Source organism: Sarcophilus harrisii, chromosome 2 (assembly GCF_902635505.1).
Source record: "Sarcophilus harrisii chromosome 2, mSarHar1.11, whole genome shotgun sequence".
Classification (NCBI taxonomy): Eukaryota; Metazoa; Chordata; class Mammalia; order Dasyuromorphia; family Dasyuridae; genus Sarcophilus; species Sarcophilus harrisii.
In genome coordinates this window covers 446,130,628-446,154,834 of record NC_045427.1, presented here as the reverse complement: position 1 = coordinate 446,154,834, position 24,207 = coordinate 446,130,628, and the positions used below count along the sequence as shown (strand labels likewise).

The 24,207-nt window shown below is 34.9% G+C and overlaps 2 protein-coding genes across 2 annotated transcripts; one reads left to right on the top strand and one right to left on the bottom strand.

Annotated features, from left to right (window-relative positions):
• Positions 1 to 3,829: 3,829 nt before the first annotated feature.
• LOC100916252 (olfactory receptor 1Q1) lies at positions 3,830 to 4,774 on the bottom strand. The gene has a single exon (XM_003757112.1). It carries the CDS (start codon positions 4,772 to 4,774, stop codon positions 3,830 to 3,832), a length of 945 nt encoding a protein of 314 aa, XP_003757160.1.
• An 11,978-nt stretch (positions 4,775 to 16,752) lies between these two features.
• Positions 16,753 to 17,668, top strand: LOC100915987 (olfactory receptor 1J1-like). Its single transcript, XM_023507397.1, is given in 4 exon segments — positions 16,753 to 16,822; positions 16,825 to 16,958; positions 16,960 to 17,219; positions 17,221 to 17,668. Coding segments are annotated over 4 exon segments (912 nt in total).
• Positions 17,669 to 24,207: the final 6,539 nt, after the last annotated feature.

Below are 24,207 nucleotides of genomic sequence, written 5' to 3'. Positions count from 1 at the left end.
ATATAGGTGTTTGCCATAATCTTTGGCCAGTGACTGGGATATTAGCTACACATTCTCCAATTTCCCAGATCAGTGTATTGATAGACACTGTTTTGTAAGGACTTTCAGAAGGTGAAATGGTGAAGCCTAGTGTGTATGGAGGCAAGGGATCTATAGGCTGGACAGGGACAGGTTTCACCTCTCCAGGGGTTATCTCAGTAGTCCCAGCTGCATACAACTCTATTCTCCCTAATGCAATCCTTTTCCCCCCACCAGCTAGCTTAAAGACTCTCTGGTGTAATAGCAGTTGCCATCATGCCCCACATTTTTGCCTGGGGCCCTGGAGCTAAGCCCCTGCTTCTAATGTGGACATAAGGCATGGGCAAAACCACTTCATGGGTAGTACCAATAGTGTCATTGACCCTCCCACTCCTCCTCCTCCTCCTCCCCTGCCCATGAAGGCAGAGTTCAGGGAGGAGGGTCAGGAGATGGGAAATACCCCAAGGGCCAAGGCGCATGCTCAGGTGAGGCAGAGTTGAAGATGAACTTTGAAGGTGAAAAGCAAGCTCATCAGCAAGGTACTTAATTTCCTTTCTGCCCAACAGGCAATAGTACTTAAGATACTCAACTCTCTTTTTTGTACCAATGGCCATCCCCTGCAGATCTCCTAGAGCAGTAATAAGCAAAATAAATCAATAAAATGCTAAAAAAAAAAAAAAAAAAAAGACTTCCTTAACTCTGTCCCAGGTTCTGTATTCTCTGGGTCTATGGGCACCAATTCTTTGCTTGCTTTTCTCCTAGTACTTTCTTATCTAGCTGCCCAAGTTAAAATCTTTCCATGTTTTAAAACTTTTGCGATTCCTTAAAACCAATTTTATTCCATTGTATTCAATTAGTTGTTCTCTCACTAACTTCCACATCTCTGGTTCCAAACTCTCCTTACAAAGCCACAAAGACATGCAGTCCAGAGCATCTTGAGAACTCAATGATCTGCTTCTAAGTTATCAACAAACCTTGCTTTTCTGCTAACCTAACTAAGCCTGCTTCATACTTCCCTTGGGAGGGAGGCTCTTTTCTTAGTATTTGCCTCATTTTGGTTGAAAAATAAAAGTGGTTTGACTAGCCCTTACTGATTTTTCCCGCTTGCCTGTTTTTATACTTACTCTTCTGGGTCATGGGGACTTGTCCACCGAATTCAGCCAATTGTGTCAGTCGAGCTGATATGTATAGAACCTCACCTAGAGCCCCAAGTTTGGGCACCAAATGTTGTATCTTGCTTTCTAGAGACCCTAAATTGGAGTGACAAAACGTACTGTTGTTTTCTAGAGTCCCCATGTCAAGGTGATTAAAATATCCTGCTTTCTACAGCCCCCAAGTTGGGGGTAACAAACCATACCATGCTTTCTAGAGCTTCCACACTGGGGTGATTAAAACATATCTTCCTAATGGCAAAGTGATAAGGTGGGACTCCTGAGGATAGTGGGAAAATGGAGTCCATTTATTTCAAGAGCTTTCCCCTTTTTATAATGTAACAAAAACAACACTGAGCACATGGAACCACATAAACAACTTGCTATTGTATGTGGTTTACCATCTGGTATCACTCTTCCACCTGGTATCACTCTGCTTCAATCTCCACACAGGTTGTCACTGCCTCCTGACTTCTCAAGAAGGCCAAGAACGCTTGGAGGAGATGGGGAGCCAAACCAGACATTGTTAGCAAGTTCCCTCTGGGATGAAGGGTCTTACACTTTACTCAAAGTTTCCCCACTGACTGTGACCCTCTACACTAAGGGAACAGGGAGTTCTAAGAATTACACAGTTGCAAAAAAAATTACAACCATAAATTTAATTATTGATTCTATAAAATATATAATTTTTTTTCTTTTTTTTCTCTTTAAAACTTATATTGCAAATAATTTTGTATTGTTGTTCAGGTAAAGAACATAAGAGATTAAAGATTATATATCTCTTACTCTCTAAAAGATAACCAAGATTTCAGTGATTACTGAACACATAGCTACTTTCTTAATTTTAGAAAACCTGTATTAAATGCTACTTGAAATTATTTAAAGTATCTTGGATGAATATATTGAGAGGAGATGGCCAAGCTTTCTAAGATGATTCTCTACAGTAATCAGTGAATTACAACCATGTTTTAAGCATCTACCATATGCCATATATTGTACTAGATTCTGGGGATGCAAACAAAGATAAGCACTCTTTACCCTTGATTACTCCCACTCAACTTCACATTGTATTTGGAGAAAAAACAAGTACATAATCATATGTAAAATAAATGTGAAATAAAGAGCAATAGAGAGGGAGAAGGCACTAGTTGTGGGGAAAACAGGAAAATAGGACACATCTTCACACAGTCAAGTGAGAATTGTAGAGGATCCTCCAATAATGATTGCTTATTACAAAAATACATAAGACCTCATGAGGAAAATATATCTTAAAGGCTATATATTAAAGGCTTCTCTTCAGATATTTTTCAAGCATATTTTCAGAACATACAAAATTCTGTGCAACAACATATATAATTTTGTCCAATATTCTTCTGATCATCAATATCAACCAAGGTATAAAACATATTCCAGAATGCATATGTTCATCAAAGGTACTCCTACTGCATGGAGAATTTCCTGAGTAAATTATAAGAGGAAGAGGGATTTTCTATCCAAATTTTCCAGATGCTTCTATTATCTGATGATTTTATGCTGATTTTATCAACTTCTCCAGTATACTTTGTGGCCTTGTCTATGAGATATAAGGCCACTCAAAAGAGAATGACCTAGTAATACTACATAGGAAAAACCCAAGTAGATAAGGAAAGTATAATACCCATGTCATTTTGTTATTCAGTTGCAACGGATTCTTTGTGACCACCATATGGGATTTTCTTGGCAAAGATACTGGAGTCATTTGCCATTTCTTTTTCCAGTAGATTAAGGACAACAGAAGTTGTGACTTGCCAGGATCACATAGCTAGTGAGTGTCTGGAATCTGAGCACAGATATGAACTCATGTCTTCCTGAGTCCATGCCTGGAACTCTATCCAATGAGCCTCTAGACCCATGCCCTGATATTCAATTAAGTGAGTCAATCTCTAGAGTTAGTCAATCTGTACATCTACGTTGCAGATAGGTAATGAGTTGGGTCCAGAATTGGATAAATGTCGCAATTTGCTTATTGGAAATTATACAGCACTTTCCATGATCCAAATCTATACCTTAATTCCAGAACCCATTATTTTACAGAAGAATGGAAGAATTAATGGAAAATTTTTTAATCTTTTGTACCTGCCAAAGAAATGGCATTTTTTTGTCTTCATCAAAGAGTAATGTCCTTTTTATATCAGGCCATGTTCCCTTCTGTCTCTTAGAATATTAAGTCATAGGAATTTTAGAACTAGAAACCAGAAAATTAGATTTATTTTAAAATTCTAAGATTTGGAATTTAGAATATTTAGAATTTTAGAAACTAGAAATAGAAATGGGAAAAGTAATGACTGGAGAATTTGAGGATCATCCCATTGTTGATAGTTTAAAAAAAGCACACATCAAAATATTCTCCCCCAAACCCTAAGCAATAACGACTCTTCAAACTATTTTCCCAGCCTCCCTGGGAGGATTTACAGAACCAGGTCATGAACTCATAAACTCATTTCAATGGGCTAGAGAGCTTACCTATTCCAACTACCTCATTTGACAGATGAGGAAACTGAACCCAGAAAGAAGTGACTTGTTCAAAGGTGCATGGAATGTCAAGAGAAGAGTTAAATTTAATCCCAAATCTCCTGGGATTACAGTAATCTTTTCATCATAACAAATAAACTCCTAGGAGTTTATTTGAGACCTGAGTACCATATTCTATTCCACCATTTTCTGAAGGCAGACTTCAAATCACCATTTCTCAAGCTGTAAATGAAGGGGTTTAGCATGGGAGTCACCACAGTGTACATAACTGTCACAATGCGCCCCTTTGCCACTGAATAGCTGGCCAAGGGCCGAAAATAGACCCAAGTAAGTGTCCCATAGAATATAGCCACTACTGTTAGGTGTGATCCACAAGTAGAGAAGGCTTTCCACTTACCAGTGGTTGAAGGAATCTGAAGAATAGTTGAGATGATGCAGGCATAAGAAATAATGATAAAGGCTAGAGCACCATTGATGATGACTACCCCTTCTGTTTGAATTACCAGGGTATTGATGTAGGTGTTGGAACAAGAGATCTTCATCAGGGGATAGAGGTCACAGAAGAAGTGATGGATCTGGTTGTTAGCACAGAAGGACAATCTGGTCATGAGCAGGGTATGGAGCAAGGCATGGAAATGGGAGAGAATATAACAAGAGGCTACCATCTGAGCACATAGTCTCCTTGTCAGGATCACAGGGTAGTGGAAAGGATGACATATGGCAACATATCTATCATATGCCATTACTGCCAGAAGGAAATTTTCCATAGCTGCAAAACTAATAAAGAAGTATACCTGCATCAGGCAGCCAGTGTAAGAGATAGTTTTCATATCTGAGAAGATGTTTAATAGCATATTTGGAATAATAGTGGAGGTGAAGCCAATATCAGCCAAGGACAAGTTGCTGAGAAAGAAATACATGGGGGTATGGAGGTGAGTTGTGGAGATGGTTAGCATGATAATGACTAAGTTTCCATACACATTAATGATGTACATGGAGAGGAAGAGAACAAAGAGAGGAATCTGCTCTTCAGGGTGAGTAGAAATCCCCAGGAGAATGAAGTGGGAGGCACTGGTCCAATTGGTCCTCTCCATCACCTGCAGGGATGGCAATAAAGAAAATATGCAGCCACACATTCCTGATAGCTAATATCAAGTGGAAGGTTTTCCTTCTTTTTGAGGTTGCTTGAAGTAATTATCTACCTTGAAGTGATTATCTACCTGTAAACCACAACTTTACATGTCCATATTCATTCAGTTTATTCATTCCCTACTATTTGACATATCCTTTTCTAGATTCCATGAAAACAAAATTTTAAAAAATGAAATGGTCTTTGTCCTCAGGAATCTATATTCTATTTTAGAGATAATATGGATATAAGTAGGTAGAAATTATACATAAAATAAATGCAAGGGAATTGGATGAGAGGACATTTGTAGCTGGGGGTGGATCATGAGAAGACTCATGTAGGGAGTAACACTTGAGCAGAGGCTTGAAAGAATAAGAAATTCTAGGATGCAGAAATAACAAGGTAGTACATTACAGACTTGAGAAATAAACAGTACAAATATGCATACTCATTTTTTTCTGGAGCATTTATACATTTTTATTGCATTGTTCATACTTCTATCTTTTAGGTGAGTTATTTATTATAGCTTAGTCTTCATACATATACTTAGTCTTAAACACACAGTTCTACATGTTCAAAGAACAGATAGATGGATAGTGGATAGTTTGCTAGGAAGTCTATATTTGTATCTTTCATCAAGTCTATATTTTTATCTTTGCTACTCCTATTCATTGTTCTTAGTTATTCTTTCTTTGGGGAGAAGTTGAACAAATATAACCTCTCTTCTATATAACAGCCCTCCAAATACTCGAAGGCAGTTATCATATCCCTCATTGTCTTCTCTATTCTTGGATTATCATTCCAGTTTCATCAGTTGATGCTTATGTGCATGAACTAAAGGAATTTCACTGCCCTGAAAGTTTTCAGTTTTATCAATGTCCTACCAAAAATATATTGTTCACACATAGGTTAAATACTCTATATGGTGTACAACACAGTGTATAGTATGGAAATACTATTGTCTATTCATTTTTGGAGGCAATAGCTTTCTTAATGTGTTCTAAAATACATCTATTTTCTTATTTGCCACATCACAAGTTGCAGTCACATTGAGTTTATAAACGAACCTTTAATAGCGGTTGCACCATTTGGATGTCCTGATCCAACATCGAGGTCGTAAACCCTATTTTCGATATGGGCTCTCAAATAGGATTGCGCTGTTATCCCTGGGGTAACTTGTTCCGTTGATCAAAATATGGGTCAATTACTGATAATATTACACTTAGATTTGTTAATCTCGGTTATATTCATTCGGAGGTTTTTCTATGCTCCGAGGTCACCCCAACCAAAGACTATAACTCAGAGGTTATACATATTGTTCCAATAGGTTGAATGTTGGTATTTGTTGAGTTATACGACTTAAGCTCCACAGGGTCTTCTCGTCTTGTATAATTATCCCCGCCTCTAAAACATTCTGTTCTTTTATATCCATTTTATGAAGTTGATTTTTTTGAACCCACATGATAAAACTTTGCATTTATCACTATTAAATTTCTTCTTGCTCAATTTGGTCCAATAGTCTAGCCTGTAAAAATCTTATTTTTTGAATACAGATTTTTCCAATACTGTGTTAACTATCTATTTCTCCCAGCTTTTTGCCACCTGTAATTTCAGTAAGCATTTCATTTATACTTTTATCTAAGTCATTAATAAAAATACTGTGAGGCTACTGAAGACATTCTTTCCTAGTTAACAAAGAAACATTAAAGATTAATCTTTTATTCATTCAATTATTCCTAATTCTATCAGACTGAAGTATCATCCACATTGTATCACTCCATCTTTTCCATCACAATATAATTCAAGGCTTTATATAGTACTTCCTACTTTATCTAGTCTAAAACCTTTGATATAATTTAACCAATTAATTATTTTATAAATGTTAATAAATATGAATGTTCCAGGCACTCCATAATCTAGTTTACTTCTCCACTGTTTCATAATATGAATCACCTATAAACGGGTAAATTTATTGCCCCACAAACACTCTCCTGATTCTTCTCTCTGGGATACTTCCTTTAAGTTTGCTTCATTTAGGGTACCCTCTCATATTATCTTTCATTTTTCTTAGCTAAATCCCCTGAACTGAAGCCAATGATCCTGGTGGACTGTGACCAGCAAAAGGGACATAGACACAGTAATTAAAGTGTAGTGAGATTCAATTGGAAGATCAGATTTGTTCCAAAGATAGACTGTGTACTTCTAGGGATTGTGTTATATGTTACTACTCTGCCTAGTACTGCCCTTAGAATTTAATGAGGCTAAATATTCACTTGAAACAGTTATCTTGCCCCACAGGTCCAACTTGGCTCTCATAGTACAAATCACAGGTAGCCACAGTCTTATTCCCCAAAGAATTTTCATTTTATTATTGTATGATTAAGGGAAGATTGATTTTTTTAAAAAGTTCAGCTATATTAGACTTGATTTCAACATGATGACTGTGATAATGATGATTAATAAGTGATTATATTCCCTTTGAGAATATCTTTTTTGAAACCCCAAATCAAATTTGTAGTGTTTCAAAACCTAAACAATAAAATTTCAGAGTTTGGAGGGCCCTTAGAAATCATCTAATCTCACCTCCCATTTTTAGATAGGAATTCTCACTACAAAAACAAACAAACAAAAAAAACAAACAAACAAACAAAAAAAAAAACAATTACATAATCTTCCAGTCTTATTGAACATTTCCAGTGAAGAGAAGCTCACTGTCTAACCAGGCCAGCCTTTCCATTGTACCCTTTGTTAGAAATTTTTTATACTTTCTATATCTTTTTAAATACTGAGTTGAAAGCTGGCATTTGTAATTCTGAGCCATTAGTCTTGTTTCTGCCTAGTTGGAGCTAAACAGAATAACTCTACTACATTTCTGCGAAACAATCCTTTAGATGATTAAATATGGTTAAAATCTCAACTTGAGTATGGTGGCTATGAGGATATAGGTGAAAGGTTTAGCAAATCAAGATATTTTCTTCTCTTCTGATGTTCTTGGTGTCCTGATAATGCACTTATAGTGTGGGCCAAGGTATGCTTCATAGTTACCAGCTACTTTAGGGCAACTGGCATGGGTATTTCAAATATAACTATGGGAAAGGAATCCCCAGGATGAGGCAGATAAATCTAAAAAACAGGTACAGAATGTCTTGTTATGGGATTTTCCCCTCCTACATTTAAGAGAAAATCAGGAGAAAGGAACCACAATTTGCAACTTCATATGGGGTCTTCTAACTGAATTTGGAGACCAGTAAGTGTTTGATTTGCCTACCCATTTTATATACCTATATACTTAGGGTAATGTAAACAATTCTCTGGTGAAAAGGGGTCATGACATATCTAACATGTATAGGATTGCTTGCCATCTGGGAGAAGGGGTAGAGGGAAGAAGGGGAAAAGTTGGAATAGAAGTGAGTGCAATGTTGTAAAAAATTACCCAGGCATGGGTTCTGTCAATAAAAAGTTATAATTATTAAAAAAAAGAAAGAAAGAAAGAAAGAAAAGGGATCATGAGCAGAAAAAGTTTAAGAAGCTCTGTTATAAAGCATGTGATGTTAGCATCTTGGGGATGTAAGGAGGTGGGGGTGGGAGTCCAGAAAGGGAATGGGATAATGTCATCCACATAAGGGCATTAGCCAGGGAAAGACATCATGATATAATGAAAAGAATACTAAACAAGGAGTCAGAGAATCTGAGTTCTTGTCCCAGTTATGCTCTTTACTAGCTCTGTTAGTAATCATTTAGTGTCTACAATGTGCCAAATGCTGTGATAAGTACCAAGAAGATCTATGATATTGAATAAGTCATTTCATCTAATTTCCTCATCCACCAAAGAAAACAGATATACTAATGGTTTATAAGATCTCTTTCTGGTCTTATGTCCTCTGGTAGTAGGGTGCTTTTCTGCTCTGGATCTTAGTTTCTCTATAAATTAAGTAGGGTTGAAGATTGCAAAGAACTTTGATATCCTCTGAGTCTCAGTTACTCCCTCTTTTGTTTTCAGTTTCTTCATCTGTAAAATGATGGAATTGGACCATATGATGTTATTCACTGTTCCTTTGCTTTTGTTTTTGCAAAGCTACAATAAACAAAATATTGATCTTATTTTAATTCTTGGTTATTTTCTATTTGCATAAGCATAATGAATAGTTTATAACAAAATTTAATGTATAAGTGAAATATGAAAAGAATTTCTTTGAAATTTTATGTATCTTAGTTCTCATTTGAGTAAAGATGGAAGGGCTTGGGGATCTAGGGAAGACAAGAAAGAAAATCACTGATTACAATACTAAAGTTAGGGGCCTGAATGATTTGAAATGATTCTTAAAGTTTTTCAATTAGACAGATAGGTTATGCAATGGATGGAGTGTTCTTAGGAAGATGTGAGTTCAAATTCTACCTTAGATATGTATGTGTACTCATCTATAATCCCTTCAGGTTCTAAATCTAAGATTCCCTCAATATCATTAATAGTTTTTCATTGTTCATATTTTATCCATTTTGGAGTCTGACAACCTGTGATCAAATTCTATCTCCTTATTCCTTTTGTGACCTTGGAGAAATCACTTAACTGTTCTAGTTTTCAGTTTTCTTATCTGTAAAATGAGTATATTGGATTAGATGTTCTATGAGGTCTCTTTCAACTTTTGATCTATAATTCAATGATTCTTTGATCTCTAAAGTCTCTTCAATATCTAGAATTCTTCAAACTCCACTTCCTCTCTGAGTTCCTATTTCATCATATATGAAAGGGAGACAATAATACTAGAACTACCTACCTCACAAAGATATGAGGAAAATGTATTTTTAAAAATAGGAACAGAATAGGTAGGCCCCTTTTAAGACAAATAATGAATCACAATAAGTGAACACATTATTTCAATTTGTTTAGCATATTTCCATTGAGCTAGAACTAATTGCCATGTTTTACATAATTATAACTTCAAATAGTTCAAATTTAAATGCATATTGCCCCTTCATAGGACTCATTATTTATTTGCCCCAACTGAGAACTATCCTGTAAACTAAAAATATGCTAGGAATAAGAGCTAAAAATTTCTGTCCTACGCTGCCTAACTCTCAGAATTTTGTGAGGTAGCAAAGATATTTATTGAGTCAAGTCAAGTCAACTATTCTTTAAGTGCTTATTATATATCAACACTATGATAAACCCTGGAGGGACAAAGAAAGGCAAAAGATATTCCATGATTCCAAGGAGATCTCTATCTATAGAAGAGATAACATTCAAACAACTATGTACAAGTAAGATATATACAGGATAAATTGAAGAAAATCACAGAGGGAAGGCACTATTATTAAGGGGGATGGGAAAGGTTTTTTACAAAAGATAAAATGTAAGCAGGAATTTACTGAGTGTTTTAAAGTTTGTAAAGCAATAAATGCATACATATATTTACATGCATGTGTACACACGATAGATGATTATAGATATATTCTCATTTTGGTGCTAATATCAATTCTGCAAGATATTAGGATATTTTATCTCCCTTTTTACAGAAGGGGAACCTGAGACATGGGTAAAGAATTAAAGAGGTAAAGAAGTTTGTTTACATTTAACAGAAAGTGTCAAAATCAGGATTCAAAAAGGACTTCCCCCCTTACTCCAAATCCAGGGACCTTTTTGCCTCTCAGCATAAGAACATTTCAAAAAGTATGAGACAATTGCGGTTGTCTCATTGAAGCATTGAAGCTTGAACTATTCCCCCTGACATCAAGTCACTAACTTTCTTCCTCTGGCCTTATTCCCGTATTAGTCTTTAAAAAGAGGGGAAACTGAGCTGCTGTTACTCCTTTCACAGACACTCCTTCTTCTCTCTATTACACTCTGAGGCTGCTGTAATCTTGAATAAAGTGCCCTAAAATATCCTCTGAATTGTGCATTGTAGTGGATCAAGAATTAGAGGATCAAAGAAATGCTAGGATTGCCCTTAAGATTAAGCAAAAATATGATTTCGCATATTCTGGGAAACTTTCCATCATTTCATGGCAAGTCTGCACTTGATTTCTATCTCCTGAAATACCATCATTATCTCTGCTTCCTTTTTGTTCACTTTCTCTAACCTGGTTATATTTTGTCTCAATACATAATTATAGGATCTTTGAATTGGAAGGGACCATAGAAGGCACCAGCCTTACCTAAGTCACAAATCTCTACCTCAATACTCTCTTCAAGTGCTCTGGGATCCAAACTAGTTCAGAACATAGATCTTCAGTGGGGCAGTGTTGAAAATGCTATCAGTGACAGTGATGATGATATTGGGAAGCATAAGGACAATAGAAATGGAAAGTATGAAAGTGATAGTGATTACACTGATGAATATAGTGGGTTCTGGAGTTTCAACATCTACTTAAAGATTTCCAGTGATAAGAAACTTTTTATCAGCCAAGACACTCTGATTCTATTTTATTCAAATTGTTCAGAAGTTTTTCCTGATACTGAACTGAAATTAATACTTTAGTATAAGTGACTGGACATTCCTAAAGACAAGTTTATAGGAAATATTGGATAGAGAATGAGATAGGAATCTTTCTGGGAAAGGTCACCTTTTCAAGACCATAAAGAAAATCAAATTAGAATTAAGGCTGAGGTCATACATCAAATATCCTAGAAGAGTTGTGCAGCAGTATTAAAAGATTGATTACTTACCCTACTACGAAGTTCCTGCTAGTCTGAGTTTTACTTCATTCTGTCCACCTTCAGAAACCCGATATTGTTCTGTGATGAGAAATATACCCATAGAGATCAGTAACCTAGTTCTGAAAAAGGAAAACGTCTATCTAGGGAAAGAATTGAGTGGAAATGAATGTGAAATCAATGAGATTCCTGAAGGAGCTGTCCCCTGTCTGGGCTAGAGGAGATTGGTTCAAAGTGTGCTAAAGCTGAGATTTTCTCAGACATTCCCATTATTTTCCTTAGTGGAGACTCACATAAGTCTTTTTCATCAACTCCTAGGATTAGACAGCTAGAACAGCTTTTTTTTTTTTTTTTTTTTTTTAACTGACATTGTTCATTACCTAGGCAGTTGCTGGTAGCATCCTAGGAGGGAGTGACCACACAGTGGGCATTAAGAATTCAATCATAGCCCCCTAGAATTTTACTTTGGAATAAGAAAGTAAAGATGCCTTTATTTCACAAATAGTTCTTTGACTCCTCAAATACCCCCAGGGGTTTAGGTGAACATTCCTAAATCTGAGTCCTTAGAGATCCTCCTCATTATCTCTCCTGCCATCCCTTGGAGTGAGACATTAGCAACCACATTCCAAAGCCAATAATCTTGAACTGAGGGGTCAAACATGCAGGGTACATGAGGACTACCACACTCTGGCTGCCAAACTAAATTAAATATAATTAACAAAATAAAAAAAATACATAGATAGGGTTATTAGCTGGTTTTCCAAGTCAATATGTATCCTTAGAGATCCTTATGCACAGTTTAGTGGCTCTAAAGAATGACAAAACTTCTTTCCTTTTTTTTTTTTTTCACTCTCAATTGACTTTATTTTTTTATCCAAAACTTTTCTGTAAAAGTCATATTGTGAAAGAAAACAGATTTCTCACCCTAATTAAAATACAAACTCTCAAGAAAAATAAAATTTAAAAAGAGAGAGAGAGAATGCTTCAATCTACTCAGAACAATCAATTCCTTCTTTAGGTATGGATAGGATGTTTCATCATAAGTCATTTAGAGTAGTCATGGATCCTTGTATTACTGAGAATAGCAAAGTCATTTACATCTGGTCATCCAGACCATCGCTCTTACTTTGTATACAAAAACCTTCTTTTCTGTACTGATAATGTGGAATAAAGCAAACTCTAGGTGGAATCACAAGGATCAACAGAAATTGAGTCTAGCTATTACAGCTAAGGTCAAAGTTAAAAGGCTCTCTCTGTTCTGAAGATCTCTATCTATTTTCCCAAATCCAGTGTGCTTTTAAAGCAAATTCTTTTTCTTTCTGCACCTCAGAGAAGCCGTCTTTCCTCAAAAAAGTGATTTTTCAAGCAGGATTTTATGGATATATAGGTGGCACAGGATATTGAGCATTAAACTGACAGTCAAAAAGACCTCAGTTCAAATCCAGATTCAGAAACTTATTAGCTGTGTGACCCTGGGCAAATAATTAATCTCTATTGACCTCAATTTCCTTATCATAAAATAGAGATAATAATAATATCTATCTTCTACAGTAATTAAAATAAAACATTTTTTCAATTTATTTGCAAATCTTAAAGCATTATGTAAATGATGACGATGACTATTAACCTATAACACTATAATACTGCCTATAACACTTCTGCATTATTCTTCTTTCCCTCCCTGATAATATTATTTTAAAAGAAAGAATTAAAAAATAGAGGAAGAAGAGAAAAATATCTGTAAAACTGATCAACACACCACAAACAATAACATCATATGCAGTACTCTGTATACACAACTATGTACCTTATCTTCTGCAAAAGCAGTGGGGTTGATGGGGAAATCTTAAATCTCTTCTTTGGGGCCAAACTTGTTCTTTATAATTTTTCAACATTAAATTTTTATTAATCTGTGGTAGTTATTTGCATTTACATTGTTGTAATCATTGTGTATATTATTTAATAGGGAAGCTCAGAAAAGGGAAGAATTAATAATTTCTGTTTCAGAATCTGAGATACCTACAGGACATCTAGTTCAAAATTCATTGAGAAGTTGGTGATGTGGAAGTGAAGCTCCTGAAAGACTTGGGCTAGATAAGTAGATTTGGGAATAATGTGCATCAAGATGATAGTTGAATCCTCCTATGAGAACTTATGAAACCATTAAGTTGGAAAGCACAGAGAAAAGAAAAAAAGAGCCCAGCACAGAGTCTTGACGACACCCACATTTAATAATAATAAATTGTATCTAGGCATGACACAGGTGAAGGTCCATCAACAAAGAAAGAGAACTAATTAGACAGGTATGAGAAGAACCAAAAGAGATCAGAGTCATGAAAAGTCAGAGAAGAGAGCTGATTAAAGGATGCATTGAAGTAATAGTTTTTCTTGTTGAGTGATTTTTCAGTTAAGTCTGACTCTGTGACCCCATTTAAGATTTTCTTGGCGAAGATAGTACAATGGCATGATATTTGCTTCTCCAGCTCATTTTACAGATGAGGAAACTGAGGCAACTGGAATTAAATGACTTGTGGAGGGTCACATAGCTTGTGACTACCTCAAACTGCATTTGAACTCAGGAATAGGGTTTTTCTGACTCTAGACTTGGCATGCTACCCATTGTACTATCTAGCTGTCCTTTAACTGATAGTAGTGTAGAGTAAGTGTTGTGGGGATTACAAAGGGAAATTAGATAGATATTTCAAGTACTTTGAATATCAGGCTAAGTAGTTTGGGGCTTGACACTGTGAATAATAAATAAGGCTTAATTCAGGATTATTTACAGGGGAAAATTCTTTAAGCCAAAGGTATAGGTCTCTCTAACGGCAGTATCTCAGGCATTAGTAAGCTGAAGAAAGATATTTAGGGAAAGCAGCTGGGCCTTCCTGACAAGCCTTAGATCCTGTAATTTATAGAACAGGCAAAGTGAATTATAGACATAAATATAAAATTTGGGATTATGATGTCATATCATATCTAGACTTGATTTGATTTGATGATTTGAAAGGAGATTCTCTCACAACATCTGGAACTCATAAACAAGTCCCTAACTGGGGGGAAGGGAGATGAGTCTACTATGTATCTTTCATCTCCTTTGCATTAACTTTGACTACCATGGTAATATGGAGACAGAGAAACTAAGAAAGAGAAAGATAGAGAAAGACACAGAGGCACAGAGAGAAAGATAAAGTGAGTTGATAAAATATTAGCTGGAACAGTGGTCAGGAAACAGGACTTCCAAATTAGAAAAAGAGATGTCTATATTGAAAAAAGATTGATAATACAACAAGATTCATTCTTGTTATAAATTTCTGAAAAGAAAATTTGATTTTGGTGAGGCTACATAGAAACAAATATGCTTCTATTGTGGTAATGAGACTGTAAGTTTCTAAGATGTTTTTGGAGAATAAGCTTGTAATATACAATAATTTACAAAGTTATTTATAATCTTTGTCCCAATATTCTTACTGCTAGGGATATAACCTAAAGGTGCTACTAATAGAGAAAAAGACCAATCTCTACAAAAATATTCATAATAGTTTAATCTGTAATAGTTAAAAAGGACACATAGCCCATATTTTTGATGATTGAAAAATGGTTAAATAAATGTAGTATATTAATGCGGCTGAATTTTTTTTGCTATACCAAATAACAAACTTGAAGAATACTAAAGTGCACAAAGACATTCAAAATGAAAGAAAGTGAAAACACTAAATTAAAACAATATATATATATATACTGGATATGACAACATATACACTTATGTACACATATGTCTATGTGTATGTATATATACATATGCGTATATATATATATATATGGATGTATTGTATATTCATGCATGTATGTATGTGAGTTGTCCATGGCAACAATATCTAAGAATGTGATTTGGGATTAGCATGAAGGTTCATTTGGCTGGATCAGAGAGTGCATGAAATGAATTAATATGTAATAAACACCATCCTCAAAAAGGGATTTGAAGTCATGTTCCGATGCCAAATATGGAGGGGGTGATATTTGATTCTTTAGTTAATAGTGAGCCATGAGAACTTCTTAAGGAGAGAAGTGAGGTGATCAGACATTTAAAAAATTATTATTTGAGAAATTATGTAGAGAATTGATTGGATAGAGGAGATATCTGGTACAAAGACTAATAAAAAGGATATTGTAATCATCTCAATGAAAAAAGATAATGATTTAATGAGTGGAGAGAGGAGTAAAGTTGTGAAAAGATGTTTTCAAGTATGATAAACAAGACCTGAAAACTGATTCAATATGGAGATATTGAGAGAGTCAAAATGGACTCCAAAATTGCAAATGTGTTTAACGGGAAACATGATAATGTCTTTAACCGAAACAGGTAACTGTAAGGAAGGTTATTTTGAGCGTGTGTGATTAGTTCTGTTTTGAACATGTTAACCTTGAGATGGTTTTGGGATACATAGGGGAAAATTTCCAATTGGTGATGTGGAACTGGGACTCATAGGAGAGACTAGCTCTCCTTTATCTCATGTATTTGACATAAATCAAAGGTTTTTATAAATGGTGATTTATTTAAAATTGATGAATAGAAAATACAACAGAAGAAAAGCCATTTAATTATGACTAGGGGAAAAATTGTGAATGACAAGAGAATACATCTAATGATATACATATATACATACATATGTATATATACATATATACATATGTACATATATACATATGTATACATATGTGTATATATGTATGTATATACATATATGTATATGTATGTATATGTATGTATGTATATGTATGTATATACATATATGTATATATACATATACATACACACACATATATATGTATGTATATGTATATATATGCGTGTGTACATCTATCTATTTATATACATATTTATATACAGCCACACATATAGCTCAATTTCAAAGAAAATTTAGGAGGGCTAAAAGAATAAAGAGTTAAACAAGGGTAACATTGGTAGTGTAGAGACACAGTATGGTGCAGAAAAATGGGCACTGGGCATGAGGTTTGACTTCTCATATTCTGGTTCTTGAATCCCTTTAAGTCTCTACTATTATTGGTTTTCATAAAACATGAGTTTCATGTACTCTTTCAGTCCCAACTCTGTATATGTCTAAGGAAAACTTTAGAAGGTATCTAGTCTTTTATATAGATGAAGAATGGAGTTCCAAAGAAGTAATTATACAGTGTTGTAAGGATAATAACAAAGTTTTGATTTGAGCACAGGTCATCTGAGTCCAAATTAAATGCTTTCTACTTCTTCTTTAAACAAATAGAAAATCAGAATGGAGAAGGAGAATAAGACAGGTATCTCTGAATTCCTCCTCCTTGGATTTCCTATCAGGCCACAGCATCATGTGCTTTCTACATTCTCTTCCTGAGCATGTATCTCACCACATTGTTTGGGTACCTGCTTATCATCTTGCTGATCAGACTGGACTCTCACCTTCACAGTCCCATATATTTCTTCCTCAGTCACTTGGCCTTTATTTGATGTCTGTTTCTCATCAGTGACTACCCCAAAGATGCTGTTGAACATGCGATCATGGAGCCAGACTATTCCCTACAGTGGTTGCATCTCACAGACATATTTCTTCATATTCTTCACTGATCTGGATAGCTTCCTGCTCACTGCAATGGCTTATGATCGCTATGTTGCCATTTGCTACCCTCTCCATTATATAACTGTCATGAGCCAAAGTCTCTGTAGCTTGCTGGTGGTTGGATTCTGGATTCTCTCCTGTGCCGGCTTGACTGACCTTTTGTGAAGATAATATCATAGCTCACTACTTCTGTGACTTGGGTGCTTTGCTCAAGCTATCCTGTTCAAATATCTCCCTCAATGAACTAGCGATAATCACTGTAGGGGTAGCAGTCATTATGATTCCATTAATATGTGTCCTTGTCTCTTACATTCGTATTGTTGCCACTGTCCTGAAGATCCCTTCTATGAAGGGGATCTGCAAAGCCTTGTCCACCTGTGGCTCACATCTTTCTGTAGTGTCTTTGTATTATGGGACAATCATGGGCCAGTATTTTTCCCCCTCTTCCAGTAATTCAAATATCAAAGAAATCATTTTTGCTATGATGTATACAGTGGTGACTCCCATGCTGAACCCCTTCATTTACAGTCTAAGAAATAGAAATATGAAGGGTGCTTTGAAAAGGATCCTCAATAGAAGAATGTTCTCCTCTCAGTAACAGTAACTCATACTTCTAAACTAGCTTGATGATCCCAATTTGATAGTCTCTATTGTAAAATGAAAATTTTAATAATCACATCTTACATTTCTTTATTGTTTCAATTGGTTTTCATATATGTTTTCTCATTTGATACCTCACCATGATCCTTTGAAGGAAGATGGAGGAAATTATTTTCATTTTGCAAATATGGAAACTGAATCCCAGAGACTGTTTTATGGAATAAAATCCACGTTGCTTACTTCTATTCTGACTGTAACCCCATAATGATGTTTAGTTATTGCTAATGACACTATTTCTACTACCTTTGGTATCAGAAACATTATATCAGGTTCAAATGTTAGGCATATATATACACACACACACGCACACATACACATACACATGTGTGTGAATGCAGAGCCCAAACTGAGGGATTTAAGAAAAATTTATTCAATAAGGCAAATCTGAGACTTAAAGGAATTTAGGATTTACTGGATTATGAAGGGAATGAAGCTTGTGTTTGGCACTAGACTCTTGTTTTCCCTTTTAATGATGGATGCTCTGGGCTTTAAACTCCTAACCACTGTTATTTTGTCTGCTGCTGCAGTCTGAGGTCTCAGGAGCTACTTTTTAAGTTGTTGGAGACATGGTTCTTCACTCTTCATTTATTTAAGTCTAAATCCCTCTTAATTCCAGTGCCTTCTGTCTCTTAACTATCTCCTTTTTGTCCTTTATATATGTTGTATGGTTTTTTGATTGATGTGTCCCCCAATAAACTCTGAGTTATGTAAGGGTAGAGACTATCTTTTGCCTTTTTTAATATCCCCAGCACTTAATTACAGTGCCTGACGCATGGCAAGTGCTTAATAAATGTTTAATGATTGATTGACTTTCTATGTCCTTGACTATTCTAATTGAAAAGACAGTTGTTACTAATGCCTTTTCCCACCTTATCTTTTCTATTTCAGATGATTGCTATTAGTCCTGAAAGTATCACCTCTCATCACCTCTCACAGATAAGGACAAAAGTCAAGCAGTCCTGTTCTTAAGGAGTTTATATTCTAATGGGAGAGTTGACAAAAACATGAATATATATGCATATGTATAATAACATATGCATATATAATATATATTACATAGATTATAACATATATCACTTATATGCATATATATATAATAAACTGAATAAAGGTAGTTTGGGGAAGTCATACACAATCATCTGGAAGTATCAGAAAAGATTTTGTACAGAAAGAGATATATGAATTTTTTTAAATAAACAGTACTTTGAGAGTATAAGGTGAATCCTGTAGCACACAGGCACTGGAGATGGGGAATCATTTGTGCTCCAAAGCAAGTAGGCAAGTATGACTATTTTGAATATCTTAAAAAAAATTAGAACCATTTCCCAATTGATAAATGATCAAAGGATATGAAGAAACTGTTTTCAGAGGAAGAAATCAAAGCTATCAATACTCATATGAAAAGTGCTCTAAATCACTACTGATTAGAGAAATGAAGATTAAAACAAATCCAAGATACCATCCCTCATCTATCAGCTTGGCTAATATGAAAAAACAAGAAATAGGACAAATGATGGAGAAGATGTGGAATTGTTGGGAAACATATTGTTAGTGGATTTGTGAATTAGTACAACCATTATGGAAAATAGTTTAAAGGAATGCCCAAAGAATTATAAAACATTTGACCTAGTAATACCCCTGTTAGGTCTGTATCCCAAAGAGATTAAAATAAAGGGAAAAGGAGCTACTTGTTCAAAAACTGTGTGTGTCTATGTGTGTAGGTGTGTATATGAAGAAAAATGCTATCCACCTCTAGAGAACAGATGAACTCTGAATACACATTGAAGCATACTTTTTAAACTTTTTAATTGTTTTTTTTGTTTTCTTTTTTATCATGGCTTATACAGAGAGACATTTTGCATGATTTCACATGTATGATATACATCAAATTGCTTGCTTTCTCAAAGGGGTAGAGAAGTAGTGGGAGAGAGATAATTTAGAACTCCAAATTTAAAAAATGATTGCTAAACATTTTTTCACCTATAATTGGGATGTATTTAACAAAACAAACAAAATAAGTTTTAAAATAAAATTATTTAGTAACACTGTGATGAAGTAATAAAGACTAAGCTAAGATCATATTAAACAGGAGTTTTAACATCTAGGGATAAGCACATAGTTTATGTGATATATATTTTCATAAAACCATAAAATATCAGAGTAAAATAATAGAGTAGGAAAGTATCTAAGAAATCATTTTTGTCTTATTGATTTATTTTATAGATATTCAAGGAATATCTTCATTCCTTGAGATTCAAGGAATTTCTCATGACTACCCAGGTGTAAAGTCACAAAGTTGAGAGCCCAGCCCAGATATGCTGGGCATATCCAAAGAGCATCTCCAATGCTCTTTCTACTACATAAGCTTACTTACGACTTCATAATCTTAATAAGTCTGTATTTCATAGGATGTTATTATTAGCATAGTCAAATGAACACTATCCTGGTAGTCCAAAAATTTGGTTTCCAATAATATAAATTGTAGAAGCATGGCTCACATGCAGTGAGATTTTATACCTTAAAGTCCAGTGCATTCTTCTCTGTAGTGGAAGCCTGAAAGTAATTTACATAGGAACAGTCTTAGCTCTTTATTTATTTTTATGGACTTAATCATGTTCTATTTTATATTATAATTATTTACAACCTAATCTTATACCAGACTATGATCTCTATAAGGTCAGGAACTGTTCAGGTAGGAGTAGGAAGATTTAGGACTCTAGAATTCTAAAAAAAAATTAAATCTCATCTTTTATGCACTGTGTGTTGTTGCATAGCTTTGAGTTATGGAATGCTAGTCTCCCAAAGAATTAAAAATTAGTACTAGCCAAAAGTCACTTGAAATGTTCATGATTGGGTGTAAGAATGCTGCAACATATGACAAATAAAGAATTTTTAAAAACTGAAACAAATATCAGCAAATTAAGAGCAAAAAAAAAAAAGGATTGTTATAGGAATGAGGGAATATGGCAGGTAGAGTAATACCAAGGTTATGTCAGAATTTCCTAACATGTGGAGTGGGATATCGAGAAAAACTTATGGAAATACATGGACAAGAATCTCAAAAGATGAGGCACAGAAAGACTGTTCTTTGCATCATTGAAGGGAAATATCCAGAAATATCAGTGGGATCATGGATATATTTGAATATCCTTAAAGCATAGTTTATGTGGGAGAAGTCTGGTTAAGATGAAGGAATAGGTTGGTAAATTTCTAGCTCACCTGATTTTCCCCATAAATAAAACAAATATGTGCCTCAGGGCAAGCACAGACTTGTGAAAAATCAAGAAGACTAGGGATAGAACAGGGACCCTCCTGATACAACCTGAGAAGATCTGAAGAAAGACCTTGGCTGGGGATTAACCTGTCTGAAGTGAAACATCTCCAGGCTAGCTCCACAGAAACAGCAAGTGGGGTCCCTTTGGGCTAACTGGGTGTGGCTGAAATCTCAGCAAGAACCACAGAGACTTTCAACTTCTGAACTCTTTTTGAAGTTGGGGTTTGAGCCCGGGAAGACTGAGTGAACTTTGGCTGTTTGAGAATGCAGAGTCAGGCTATGCTGCTGAGACCTGGCCCTGGGCCAGAAGGAATCCAACACCGAGTGCAGAGGCAGCAGGGAAGGAATTCTGCTTGCTGTGAGCACTTTCAAGAAAGTGGATCTCTTAGTTTGGGTTTCTGCTCAGAGTGGAAAGCTGAAGGGAAGCTTGAGGAACCATATCCTCATCCAATGATTCCAGGTGTTTACACTAATACTTCTTATTTTAAAAAAATGAATTAGCAAAGAAGAAAAAACCCCACCATTGAAACATACTATGGGAATAGTGAAGACCAGGATTCATCTTCAGAGGATATGTTAGTTAAAAAATGTTCTACCCCAAAGAGTAATGTGAAATGGCTCTCTGTCCAGAAAGAATTCATAGAACTCTAAATAGAATTTTAAAAATCATATGAGAAAGATGTTGAGGAAAAACAAAGATAAATAAATAAAACCATTAAAAAAAAAACAAGAAGCTTATGAAAAAAGTTGACTTGAAAAAGAGATACAGAGTTTTTTTTAATTTATTTTGTTATTAAAGCTTTTTTATTTTCAAAACATATGTACAGATAATTTTTCAACATTGGTCCTTGCATAGCCTTGTATTCCAAATTTTCCACTCCTTCCCCCAACCCCCTCCCCTAAATGACAAGTAATCTAATATATGTTATGCATGTTAAAATATATATTAGTTCCAATATATGTAAACATATTTGTACAATTTTTCTTACTGTACAAGAAAGATCAAATCAAAAAGGAAAGGAATAAGAAAACAAAATGCAAACAAACAACAACAAAAAGAGTGAGAAAGTTATGCTATGATCCACATTCAGTTCTCTCAGTTCTCTCTCTGGGTGTAGATGGCTATCTTCATCACGAAATCATTGAAACTGGCCTTAATCATCTCATTGTTGGTAAGAGTCATGTCCATCAGAACTGATCGTCCTATAATATTGTTGTTGCCTTGTACAATGTTCTGTACAATGCCTTATACAGTCTTCTGGTTCTGCTCATTTCACTTAGCATCAGTTCATGTAAGTCTCTCCAGGCCTCTCTAAAATCATCCTGCTGATCATTTCTTATAGAACAATAATATTTGTTAACATTCATATACCATAACTTATTTAGCCATTTTCCAACTGATGGGAATCCACTCAGTTTCCAGTTTCTTGCCACTATAGAAAGGGCAAACATTTTTGCATATGTGCGTGCCTTTCCTTCCTTTAAGATTTCTTTGGGATATAGGCCCAGTAGAAACACTGCTAGATCAAAGGGAATGCACAGTTTGATAATTTTTTGAGCTTACCTCCAAATTGCTCTTCAGAATGGCTAGATCCATTCCCAGTTCCACCAAAAATGATACAGAGTTTCAAAGATGATTTCAAAGAAATAAAATCAGAATTGGGCAAGGGGAAGCCAGTGAAGCTATGAGAGATCAAGAAATAACAAAGCAGATTATAAAGAATGAGAAAATAGATCTGAACATAAAACATCTTATAAGAAAAATGACAGATCTGAAGAACAAATCAAGAAGAGAAAATATAATAATAATTGCACTGCCAGAAAGTTCTAACTAAAAGGAGAACCTTGATACAATAATGCAGGAAATAATCCTGGAGTGATAGAACATGATGGGAAAGTAGAAATAGAAAAAATCCACTAATCACCACTTCTAAGAGATCCTGTACGGAAAACACATAGGAATATTATTGCTAAATTTGAAAACCCCCAGATTAAAGAGAAAATTTTGCAAGAAACAAGCAAAGAAAATTAAAATATGCTGAAGCTTCAATTAGAATTTTATAAGACTTATCAGCAGCTACAATAAAAGACCACAGGTACTGGAATTATATCTACTGGTAGTCAAAAGAACTAGGGATCCTTGGCTGGGAAGAGATTAAGTAATAGCAAGGCAAGTTATGGAGCAGATTTTTAATTAAAGAGGCAGCAAGGATAGGAAAGACATGTGTATGTGTGTGGAGTAGGTGTGGGTGTGAGTATGTGTATGTATTATTTTAATCTATATATATGTACATAAATATAACTTTTTAAATATAGCTTGCTTGGGAATGGAGGGAAGTATGAAAGGGGGGAAAGAATAAAGTAAATAAGGTAAACAACAAAGAATCAAAGGACAATTTACAAGGAAATAAAGAAAAAATGGGCCTTCATGAATATAATTTCTTCTACAAATATATATATATATAATATATATTTCCTTGATCTGATAATATGTTGCTATATATTTTGAATCCTCCCTGATGTTCTGCTGGGCATATGACAATTTATTTTTTAAAAAAGCATAGTACTTATGCTCTTGCAATTAATAGCTACTTAATAGTGAATACATGTGTTCTTTGAATGAATGAACAATGTCCCCTGAGTGACCACTTTCTGAGCTGCTCTTGATACTGATGCAGTGAACAGAATACTATGCTATAGCTCTGTTCTGGGGAAGGCAATGAATCCCATCTATAAAACAAGGGTAGTCTTAGACCTGTGGAAGAGGAAGGAATTTATGACCAAAGAAGAACTAGAAATCATTATTGATTACAAAATAGAAAATTTTGATTATATCGAATTGAAAAGTTTTTGTACAAACAAAACTAATACAGACAAGATTAGAAGGGAACAATAAACTGGGAAAACATTTTTACGGTCAAAGGTTGTGATAAAGGCCTCATTTCCAAAATATATAGAGAAGTGACTCTAATTTCTAAGAAATCAAGCCATTCTCCAATTGATAAATGGTCAAAGGATATGAACAGACAATTCTCAGAAGAAGAAATTGAAACTATTTCTAGCCACATGAAAATATGGTCTAAGTCATTATTAATCAGAGAAATGCAAATTAAGACAACTCTGAGACACCACTACACACCTGTCTAGAATGACAGGGAAAGATAATGTGGAATGTTGGAGGGGATGTAGGAAAACAGGGACAC

Bases quoted from the DNA above. Each gene is read 5' to 3' on its own strand.
- LOC100916252 (XM_003757112.1), bottom strand. From the start codon at position 4,774: ATGGAGAGGACCAATTGGACCAGTGCCTCCCACTTCATTCTCCTGGGG.